The 12,305-nt window shown below is 38.3% G+C and overlaps 1 protein-coding gene and 1 pseudogene across 1 annotated transcript; both read left to right on the top strand.

The window, feature by feature from the left end:
• Nucleotides 1–1,428: 1,428 nt before the first annotated feature.
• On the top strand, nt 1,429–2,321 carry LOC138420218 (olfactory receptor 9G19-like; annotated as a pseudogene).
• Nucleotides 2,322–11,149: 8,828 nt separating this feature from the next.
• LOC138420595 (olfactory receptor 9G19-like) lies at nt 11,150–12,073 on the top strand. Its single transcript, XM_069553906.1, has one exon. The coding sequence runs from the start codon at nt 11,150–11,152 to the stop codon at nt 12,071–12,073; it is 924 nt and encodes a 307-aa protein (XP_069410007.1).
• Nucleotides 12,074–12,305: the final 232 nt, after the last annotated feature.

The following is a 12,305-nucleotide window of genomic DNA, read 5'->3' as shown; positions in this document are numbered from 1 at the left end:
ATGTTATCATATACAATATTGAGTTTCGTGATCATATTCTGAAGACATATTTTTAGCCAAATTGTTCCTACAAAGGAAAAAAAAAAAACTCCTTAGTAGTAAAAACTTGGAAAAGAATAAAAATCTGAAACAATGCAATAATTTCTAGCCCTATATTATCTATGCAGTTGTACGAATTACATCCAAAATTGGCCCTTTAAATCATTGTTGGTCACTATTTTTTATTGTAGAACATGTATACAGATCCGATCTGATACACACTTTTCCCCAAAATTTTGCATATATTCTTTTTTTACTCATAATCTTGTGTTTTTCTTCTACCTGTAGATAGCATTAAGAGACACAAATTTGTAATGGCTAGAGGTTGACCTGGACTTCCCTGGTGGCTCAGTGGTAAAGAATCTGCCTGCAGTGCTGGAGATCTGGGTTCGATCCCTGGGTTGGGAAGTCTCCTGGAGGAGGGCATAGCAACCCACTCCAGAACTCCTGCCTAGAGAATCCCATGGACAGAGGCGCCTGGCAGGCTGCAGTCCATAGGGCTGCACAGAGTCGGACATGACCGAAACAACTAAGCAGCAGCAGCAGCAGCGTAGGTGGTCCCAACATATCAAAGCACTAAAAGAGAAATACTTGATTTTTAAAATACATATATTTAATATAGGTAAATTCAGCATTTCAGATACAAACAGACAACAATTTAAGATATGAAACCCACATGTAGCACAAAAGCAAACTGATTTCAAAAAGGACTAAATAACAATAGAATAAAAATTATGAGTCCATACTTCCTTTGGTTGATCAGTCCTTCTTAAGAGGGAAAATTAATTAACCAGCTACAGAAATTTGGAATTGAATATTGTTAAAGTCATTCAACGAGGAGGCCATTAGACTTAGATGTCTTTTATACCTTGGCAGCCTATGTGAGCAAACCAAAACCAAAGGCAGACTTAATTCACTTGAAACAGAAAATGAAACTTAAGAACAACTCAACACAGCCAATTATTAGTAGGTTTTCCTAATAAGGCAGCCTCTTAAGTTATGATCATTCAAGTAATTTCCTTGCTTTGCTTCCACGTCATCTCTAGGAAAATCTCTCCCATTGTCCCTGTCTATAAACAACCCCTGATTACATTCAGTTTAGGCCTCCCTGATTCAAACTGATGTTTGCTCAAAAAACACTAAAAAATGATAATGGCCCAAAGTCACCTTTTAGCAATATATAGTCATAAATCTGGGTGATTTTTGTTGCCAAATGCTAGCTCTTTTTAAAATGAGCACTTACATTACTAGATCCTAGGCTTCAAGGTTTGGCAATAATACAATGTCCTTTATTTATCATATGTTCTATGTATTCAGCACAGGGATTTAACCTGAACACATTTTCTCTCCTCTTGGGTGAGATTCCTCTAGCCATGGGGAAGAGCATTCATGGAATTCATCCTGGTGGGCTCTACAACAGATCCTGTGGTGCAGCTGGTCTTGTTTGTGGTGGTCCTTGATGTCTACTCTATGACTGTGCTAGAAAATGCCACCCTCATAGTGTTGATCAGTAATGGCTCCCGACTTCACACACCCATGTAAGTTTTCACTGGGAATCTGTCTTTCCTGGATCTCTGGTACTCCTCTGTGTACACCCCAAAGATCCTAGTGACCTGCATCTCTGAAGACAAGAGCATCTCCTTTGCAGGCTGTGTAGCCCAGTTCTTCTTCTCTGCAGGGCTGGCCTACAGTGAGTGTTACCTGCTGGCTGCCATGACTTATGATCACTATATGGCCATCTCAAAGCCACTGCTTTACTCTCCGGTCATGCCCATCGGGCTAAGTGCATTTTTTATAGCAGCCTCATACCTTGGTGGCTTTATTAACGCTTTCATTGTTACCAAAGGACCTTCTGCCTTGAAATTCTGTAGTAACAATGTCATTGATGACTTTTTCTGTTATATCCCACCTCTTGTGAAGTTGGCTTGTGGAAGAAAAAATACCTACCAGGCTGTGTTGTTCTGTGTCCTCGCCTCCAACGTCATCACCCCTACTGTGCTCATCCTGGTCCCCTACCTCTTCACCACTGCCACCATCCTGAAGATCCGCTCACCCAGGGCCACCACAAAGCCTTCTCCACCTGCTCCTCGCATCTCATCTCCGTCACCCTGTTCTGTGGCTCCGTTCTTTACGCTTACTCTCGTCCACAATCAAGCTATTCACTGGACAGGGAGAAAATAGTTTCTATGTTTTATACCATAGTGTTCCCAGTGTTGAACCCCATGATCTGCAGTCTGAAGAATAAGGATGTGAAAGAGGCTCTGAATAAACTCCTCAAATAAATCAAGAGTCTCTCCTTCTAAGGAGATGTGGAAAATTTTTGATAAGTTTCCTCTATTTCAAGAAGAGCTGCCATCATGCTGTCTATCACAACTAAGAATTTATACACAGCAAACTAAAGAATTTGCATTCTTGCTACCTGACAATTCAAGAGACTTGATATGAGAAAATTAGGGGAATCTAGGAGATAAAGTTTAAATATAAAGACTTGAATTAAATTTCATGTTACTCTAGAATAAAAGCAAATAAAACAAAAAAAATGTATTCTGCATTCATAAAGAGAACTGTCCACTCCTTTAAAAGCATGTGAATATTTTGGCTGACTGATGTTCATTCAATGGTATCGGCCCAAGTTTCCCTAGAAATAGAAACAAAAGTACTTAGTCTTTAATATTTTTCTATAAATAGTAGCTAGTTGAAATAATCACTCTCCATTCCCATAGCATAATTTCTTAAGCATTTTTATGTATTTTTCCCTGGAATCACCAAAACAATGACCCAGAGTCATCCACAAAATAGTACAACTATGCTCAGCAAGCATATTCTTTCAATCTTTGCCTCACATTTGTTACTCAATGAAGAAAAGTTCAGCTGAATTTCCATATATATGATTTTTGTGAATCACTACATATCTCCCTGGGCTCCTCTTTCATTTTTTCATAGTGAATATACACAGACTTCTATTTCCATTTGTGATATTTTGAGCACCAAAGCACAGTTACTATAATAAATAATGACAATAATTATAGTGAGAAGAAATAGCTTGAGAAATAAACATCTGTGAATATACATTATTTTGAAGTGAAATTTTATTTAGAGAATATGTAAAGGTAGTGATCAAACAAGAAAGGAAAAATGAGGAGATGAACATAATTTTGATTTTTTAAGTAAGACCAATATTAATATAATTTATGTCAATAAAATCTGTATACATCTTTCTTTCTATAGCTAAAAGCAGTAAAAAAAAAATAAGCAAAATGTAAGTGATCCCCAAAATGTAGCAGCTTCACTCAGAAAAGGAAAAGCTAATCATCACAGGCCGTGATACATATTAACCTGGAAATGTAATCCAATCTATATAATCACTATTAGTTGTAACACAAAGTAAACCAAGAGAGACTGTGTCCAACAGTATAATTTCAAGAAGCTTGATTTGGGGGAGGGAGGTGGGAGGGGGGTTCATGTTTGGGAACGCATGTACACCCGTGGTGGATTCATGTCAATGTATGGCAAAACCAATACAGTATTGTAAAGTAAAATAAAGTAAAAATAAAAATTAAAAAACAAAAAAGAAAATGCTCTAAATCCAAAAATTATTTATTTCCAACTCAAACTTATTTTCTAAATGATATCTATTACCCACTAATAATTGTTTAATTGTATAAAATATATTCTTTTTTATTTTTTAATATAAATTTATTTATTTTAATTGGAGGTTATTTACAATATTGTATTGGTTTTACCATACATCAACATGAATCTGCCAGTCCAGGTTCGATGTATATTCTTTTTTAAGTAAAGTTAACAGATCAAATTGGTGTATTCGAGTAGCAAAAATTTAGTCAATAGAATTTAAAGTGAAACTAGAAAATATACCATTCCACAGGGAAATGTCAGTTACAGAAAGTTAAGCAGATGCAATAAACTTATTCTTAAAACATCCTAGTAACATACATTCTTATGAGTGAGCACGAAGTCACTCAGTCTTGTCCGACTCTGTGACCCCATGGACTGTAGCCCACCAGGCTCCTCTGTCCATGGAATTTTTTAGGCAAGAGTACTAGAGTGGGCTGCCATTTCCTTCTCCAGGGGAATCTTCCCGACCCAGGGATTGAACCTGGGTCTCCTGCATTGCAGGCAGAGGCTTTACCATCTGAGCCATCATGGAAGCCCGTTTCACTGCAAAAACAGATCTGGACAGGAACCCCTATTATAATCCTTTCAGAAGAAGCAACCAAGGCCGATTCTCCAAATAATTATCAATGTATATTGAGGTGTGGCAACCTTCACTGGCCTAAGTGTATAGTCATACATATTTTGTGTGTGGAAAAGAGAACTCAACTGTAACTCACTTCAAGTCTGAAGGATATTATCAAGTCATTAGTAAGAAGGTAAAGAACAGCTAATAATGATCTTAAAAAGACATAAAAATATGTAGGTAGATAATAAAACTTTAAAGAAATATGTGGCATTGGTGTTTTAAAATGTTTTAGAATAGGCTAAAGTGTAAGTTTGGCAGTAAGACTTTACTCATTTTTGGAACCATTCCACCTGCACCCTATGGTTGTGAAGCATTCAGAAGGATCTTCAACATTAATTTGAAATTATAGCATATATTTCTAAAGAAATTTTATTACACAAATCACAAATGAAGTATAAAGTGTTAAAAGAAAATTTTCTAAAATGTGTCTAAAAGTTTCTAAAATGTGTCTTTTAGTTTCATGAGTTTTAATAAGCAGTTTTGTAAATAAAATTGTTTGTGAACATTTTCCTCCATGCAAAAATACTTGGATTTACATGATTTTTTAATTTTTATTTATTTTTCTTTTATAATTAAAAAAATAATTTTTAAAATTAATTTGTATTTACATTAAAAAAAAAAAAAACCTCTTTATGTTCTTTGAAAACACAGGATGAAGAGTAACCACTTCTAGACTTCTAGATAGCAGTACTTGTGATAACCTCCAAATCATATTCTCTGAGTTTTGAATTTATATTGTCTCTTATCTAGTTAAAAATTTTTAAAAAAGAAAGAAAGAAAAAGGAAGTGAGTGACAGGATCTAAAATTTGCAAAACTATCTACCACAATACAAGTTCCACTCCTGTAATTACAAAGCAAACCTCTATCTCCATCCTTGCATGAGAATAGCCCATTCAATCTTTCTCAGCATCTCAGCTGAGATGCTACCTTCCAAGTTGTCCAGATTTTCTTAGTTTTCAAGATCTGAGTTTTCAATCATCTGGTTTTTGTTTTGTTTTGTTTTGTTGGTTGGTTGGTTGGTTGGTAGTACCTTTTCTTTGAAAGAGAGGGCTACATTGATGCTAAGAAATATATTGCTAAATCCCCTTGGTTCAAAACATAATTCTTCTTGACCCATTTTGTATTTGCTAATTTCTCTCTGGTGACTGGATCAATTGCCTTTCTCAATAGAGACACCCCAGTCAGATAAAGCATGAGGAGTCCACCGTGGCCAAGGCGCAGACCCAAATTCCTGTTCATCAGAACAATGAGGTGTTTCCCTGGGGAAGTGTTTCATCCTGGGCCATGTAGGCTTCCAAATGAACTGAGTACAAGATTATGAGTAGGGAAATTCAATTCAATTTGGTTAGTTCATGTTGTAGAAGTAAATAACATAGGCTATATATGTGCAAAGATTTTATTAAGGGAAATACTCTGCTTGTATCAGAGAAAATGGAGAAGAAGCCAGGACTATCACCTGATACAAGGTGATACAAGGATTATCACCATCTAATGCAAGTATGACCACAAGGGAAGAAGAAATGGATGGAAAGATGGACAAAATCGCCTGACAGCATTCTTTAGTCTATGATTAGGTCCTTAGTGTTAAAAGGAGTCTAGTATCTAAGAAGGCAGTGGTGTTCCCGTCTGGCTCAGTCATTAGCTCAGAGCACCTTGTGGGAGGCATGACCTCTGATACAGATAAGGAAGTACAGTTCAGAGATCAGCAGCCAGTATCTGGACAATTATACTGTCTGCATTTGGATTTTTGAAAGGCTTATTTTCCTGGCCACCACAGGGTCCACATCCTCATCTCTTTGGTTCATAAATAGGCACATTCTTGATAAAGGGAAGATGAAGTCATATACTCACTGCTGTTTTAAAGCATGAATATACCTCAACAACCATGATTGAGTTTTCATATAAGCATGACATGAATTTCTCAGGCTAATTACTTCTGAATAATGGTATAAATAGTAAAATCAATTATTCCTGTGGATTGGAAGAGTTTGCCATGGAATGCGCTTCTTAGTAGAGGAAATGTTTGATGCATACCCTGGTCATAAAAGCTTCCCTTGTGGCCCAGCTGGTAAAGAATCTGCCCACAATGAGGTAGACCTGGGTTCAATCCCTGGGTTGGAAAGATCCCCTGGAGAAGGGAGAGGCGAACCACTCCAGTATTCTGGCCTGGAGAATTCTGTGGACTGTATAGTCCATGGAGTTGCAAAGACTCAGACACAACTGAGCAACTTTCACTTTCACCTGGAGAAGGAAATGACACCCCACTCCAGTATTCTTGTCTGGAAAATCCCACGGATGGAGGAGCCTGGTGGGCTATAGTCCGTGGGGTTGCAGAGAGTGGGACACGACTTCACTCCCACTCTCTCACTGTCATAAAAAAGGCAGTATTTTTGTCTACATCTACAGGTGCTGACAAGAAAAAGCCGGTACGAAATATAAAGCAAAGAATTCCCCCAGTATGTGATAACTCATGAGAGGAAAGTCATTACCTTTGCAACTCTTAGAAAGCTGTCTGATCTAACCATCCTGTTACCCAATGGTTTACCAGAAACGATTTTTTTTTTTTTGCCTTGTTGGCACCTCATACATGCATGCTAACTCACTTCAGTCATGTCCAACTCTTTGTGGCTCTATGGACCATCGCCATCTGCCAGGCCCCTCTGTGCGTGTTGACAACTCACAACGATATTAACCAAATTAGCCTAAGTGAGAAGACAGTCATGCTGAACTCATTTCAACTGCTATGGCCACTTTGTACAAGGGCCCTGTGAACATGAAGTCTGGTGTGGGGGGAAGGAGGCTGACTAATACTCCGGAGGAAGGTCACTTCATCCACCTCATTCGTGGAGCCTCCAGTTTATGTACGTGCGGCTAGAGTTCTGTGCATATATGTGAGCATAAGGGGTTTAGGGTATCTTCTGATTCAGTCAGTCACTCAGTCGTGTCCGACTCTTTGCCACCTCATGGACTGCAGCACACCAGGCCTCCCTGTCCATCACCAACTCCCAGAGTTTACTCAAACTCATGTCCATTGAGTCAGTGATGCCATCCAACCATCTTATCCTCTGTCGTCCCCTTCTCCTCCCACCTTCAATCTTTCCCAGCATCAGGGTCTTTTCAGTTGAATCAGTTCTTAGCATCAGGTGGCCAAAGTACTGGAGTTTCAGTTTCTGATTAGTCTATGACTTTGAAGATTTAATGAAATGTGACAATCTCTCAGCCTCTCTGGCAAATTTAATGACCTCACAATGCATTGGGTATTCCTCAAAGGCTATACCACTGAATGCTAGTGTGATGCTGTTCAATTGTACTGTTTCAAAAGGTATATAAATCTATTTTTATTCCAAATGGACTTCCTCAATTTTACTTCTCAAAACAAATGTTATTAGTCCTGCATCCTTACTTCAACTTCTCTACCTATAAACGCTGTTTCATTCATGATCTCCACTTAGGAGATCTTCAATTCTTTTCCTCTCAGACAGACAGAGGAATTAATGGTGATGAATCAAGATCTTCACCATTGCATCTTTCAAGTCTTTGTAAAAACACTAAACTTTGCACTTCTCCCCAGTGATGCAATATGGCTTTTTGTTTACTGTCTGGGCAGATAATATATTGGGGGAGTAACTTTACAGACATGCATTTGAAAATTCCAATAATTATAACACTGTGTCCAGTGATCAGGGACAGGAAACTAAAATTAGGATTCTGTTTTATTCTGTATGTCTATGCCCAGTATGATTTCTGAGTATGGGTAAATAATGATCACTTGTATGTCTTGTCTTAGACCCAATGAAAGACGAAAGCAGATCAAAGCTATATTTAAATTATTTCATTAGACCCACTTTTTCTGTAACTTAAGGTTAGTGTTAACTCAGAGTCAGAATCCAATAACCCACAGAAGAGCTGGGTAATCCTACCTTTGCCAAGGGTAAGATTATTCACATAAATGGTTTCTGGCCATCTACAAGAAGGCTTGGAGGAACATGTATAGAACATACGTTGGCTAAACGTCAAGACCTTTTATCAAAGGGCTCCATGCTTTTGCATGGAGGGTCTAGGGTTTCAGTGGCTGTAGACTAGCTTAGGTCAGAGAATTACATGAGATGGTATTTGCCTACTAGATCATTTTGTGCTGATTTTTATCCAAGTAAAAATGAAATATTACTGTAGTTATTTTCCCATCTACTTCATTTCATTAGAATCCCCTGATCCATGAGACACTGCCATGAATGTGTGAACCCAGAATACTTGGTTAAGATCTAGAGTTTGTGACATATTGGAAAACTGCTTCCATCTTATCTCTCAGAGTTACACACTAAGATATGGCTTTCTGGCTTCTTGGGTTCTTTTTTTTTTCCTTTTTGGTTGAACAGTCCAGGTTTAATTTTCAATAAATATCAACTTACCACACTACACAGAATTTCTATTGCATACCAAACAACTTTAATAACTTTAGAACTGATAACTTCTGAGAACAATTATCTCCTCTATTCCTGAAGGAGCAAGACAAAGAACAGCTTATGAGTTTAAGGGAGTGCTGGGAAATGGGTCACCTGGAAGGTTCCATGGTCTAGGTCCAGGGATGAAGCCAGCTGTGGCATCTTTGCAAGAAATAGGAAAGAGAAAACCACTCTGACCTCACTTCCTGTTCTGCTATTTACAGCCACTGGCTAAACCCATTAAGTAAACAGAGAGCGAAGGAACCCATGGACAGTTTATGGAGTTGAGCATCCTGGAAAGAAGATGAGCTTAGAAGTATAGAGAATGGATTGGGAAGAACAAAGGAAAGGTATTCAACAGATAATAAAGATATCAGTATCGTTGAACATATGTGTTTTAATATCCAAATATACACATATGAATATATAGTACACTTAATAAATGTCACACATGTTTATTTTGGCTTCTACACAACTGGAAAGAATGAGAATGAAAATTCTGATTGATTACATTTCAGCTGAGAATTGTAGTCTTAAAAAAATCTTCATCACTGAATAATGCCCAATTCGTCAACACACAATTTTATTTAATTGTCTTGTTAGTCATTTCCCATGGCCGTGAAACCCTAAGAGACTGCAGAATCTATCATCCTGGGGATTCAGAGACTCGTATAGAGGACTCTGGAACACTTAGATTTGAACTCTGTTGAGGTGGTGGTGTGGCTGACAATTTTAGGTAAGTTATCTAACTGAGATATTAGAATTACATGGAAAATTTTTTCTTATTCTTCCAACCAATCCTAAGGTCATTTACATCCTAAGATATATATGTGCTAGTAAGAGGGCTTCTTTTCAAATATCTCACCGTCTTCCTGTTGAAGGTTCTGAAACTGCTCAGAGTTCACAAGAGAAAGTAGCATTTCTTATTTTTAGAAACAAAAAAGAACAATCAGTATTACCAAAAACTGACAAGGAATTTGAAAAAAAAAAAAAACAATGTAAAATAAAATAATGATATATGCTATGATATGATGTATGGCAAAACCAATACAATATTATAAAGTAATTAGCCTCCAATTAAAATAAATAAATTTATATTTTAAAAGTACCATATGGATAATAAAGGAAAAATTATCTTAATAAGGTCTCTTTGTATAGAATTTTTTAATCTCAAATTCCTGTTTATAATAATGATCATAGGAATATTTCTTTTTTGTTGGGGTATTGGACTTCCCAGGTGGCGTTAGTGGTGAAGAATCTGCCTGCCAATGCAGGAGATGCAAGAGACAAGAGTTCTCTCCCTGGGTCAGGAATATCTTCTGGAATAGGAAATGGCAACCCGCTCCAGTATTCTTGCCTGGAGAATCCCATAGACAGGGGAGACTGGTGGGCTACAGTCCATGGGGTCACGAAGAGTCAGACATAACTGAGCACACAACACAGGTATTGAGAATGCAGTTCTCACATGAGTTTCATCTCCTGCTTTCAGTAAGAGAAGGGGATATCAGAGTGTCCCTTAGGTTTCTGCTGTTTTTTAAATGCTCATGAAATAATTCTTCTGTCAAAGTGGCATATTTGGGGGTGGGAATGCTTACCACCCTTCATATGTTACTACCTCTTAAACCATGGGGACTTTACCATACCTCATGAGCTTTGAACAACTTTGCTTGTAGCTGGGAAATATAAAACAGATTTTTTTTTTTTCCTCTCAGGGCAAAAATTAAATTAGCTCATTTCCCAGTTCCCCTTCACCAAATCATTCAGTTTTTTCTTTTTAATATCATCTATCATTAAATGAAAAACTTTCTTATTTGTTTCCTTGTATAGTGTGGACATGCTCAGTCACTAAGTCGTGTCTGACTCTTTGTGACCCCATGGACTGCAGTCCACCAGGCCCCTCTGTCCATGGGATTTTCCCAGCAAGAGTGCTGGAGTGGGTTAGCATGTCCTTCTCCAGGGAATCTTCCTGACTCAGACCAAACCTGCACCTCCGGCAGCTCCCTCATTGGCAGGCGGATTTTTATCACTGCATTGCCTATGTATCTCTCCTTTCTAAGTAAAGCCTCAACAGAATAACGATCAGTGCTGTTAGCTTCACTTCTGTATCCTAATGGCCAGACAGCCCCAAGGGCTCAAGAAATATTTTCCAAATAAAAGAGTAAGCCCCAAACAGCATTAAGGCTTTCTAGTATTCGAGTCACTTTGTTGAAATAAATATATTGAGGCTCAGAAAACTTCTCTCATCTTCCCAAATAAGCCAAGATTCCTGTTCAGCTCTTCCTTACTTTAATAACCATAGTCTTGACCATATTTCATAGATTTGTATAAGAGAATGCCCTCCTTTGGTATGGGTTGAGGTAATTAAACTCTTAATTCCTTCATTTGTAGGTGAGGTTTCTTTAAACCATGGAGAAGAACAATCATACGGTGACTGAATTCATCCTTGTGGGATTCACAACAGACCCCAAGATGCAGCTGGTCCTGTTTGTGGTTTTCCTTGGTGTGTACTCCATGACCCTGGCAGCAAATGCCACCCTCATAGTGTTGATCGGTAACGACTCCCGACTGCACACACCCATGTATTTTTTCATTGGGAATCTGTCCTTTCTGGATCTCTGGTACTCCTCTGTGTACACCCCAAAGATCCTAGTGACCTGCATCTCTGAAGACAAGAGCATCTCCTTCACTGGCTGTGCAGTCCAGTTCTTCTTCTCTGCGGGGCTGGCCTACAGCGAGTGCTACCTGCTGGCTGCCATGGCTTATGACCGCTATGCGGCCATTTCCAGTCCCCTGCTCTATGCTCAGGTCATGTCGAGGAGACTTTGTATCTGTTTGGTTATATATTCCTATACTGGGGGTTTTGTCAATGCAATAATACTCACCAGCAACACATTCACATTGAATTTTTGTGGTGGTAATATTATTGATGACTTTTTCTGTGATGTTCCACCTCTCGTGAAATTGGCTTGTGATGTGAAAGAGACGTACCAGGATGTGTTGTACTTCCTCCTGGCCTCCAACGTCATCACCCCTACTGTGCTCATCCTAGCTTCCTACGCCTTCATCATTGCTGCCATCTTGCGAATTCACTCCACTCAGGGCCGCCTCAAAGCCTTCTCCACCTGCTCCTCCCACCTGATCTCTGTCACCTTGTACTACGGCTCCATTCTCTACATCTACTCCCGTCCAAGTTCCAGCTATTCCCTTGAGAGGGACAAGGTGGTGTCTACATTTTACACCGTGGTGTTCCCCATGTTGAACCCCATGATCTACAGTCTGAGGAATACAGATGTTAAAGATGCTCTGAAAAAGCTCTCCAGGTTCACATAATCTGAAGTCTAAACTGACATAAATTTCTTGAAACATTGCTCAGTGAAAACAGACTGCTTCAGGGGAAGTTTGGGAGGAATATTTTTTTAAAAAAACACCTGTTTCTTTACTCAAAGAAATTCAATGAAAAAAGTCTTTTTCTTTGCTTTAATTTGTTTTGTTTACTAATTCTGCTATAATCTATTCTACAACTTAATAAATTCAACTTAATATAGCTTTAAAAATGATATCA

Source organism: Ovis canadensis, chromosome 15 (assembly GCF_042477335.2).
Source record: "Ovis canadensis isolate MfBH-ARS-UI-01 breed Bighorn chromosome 15, ARS-UI_OviCan_v2, whole genome shotgun sequence".
NCBI classification, from domain to species: Eukaryota; Metazoa; Chordata; class Mammalia; order Artiodactyla; family Bovidae; genus Ovis; species Ovis canadensis.
The sequence above is the reverse complement of the archived record's forward strand: the minus strand, read 5'-3'. Positions and strand labels throughout refer to the sequence as shown.

What these genes read in the sequence shown, in the direction of transcription:
- LOC138420595 (XM_069553906.1), top strand. Translation starts at nt 11,150, where the DNA reads ATGGAGAAGAACAATCATACGGTGACTGAATTCATCCTTGTGGGATTC.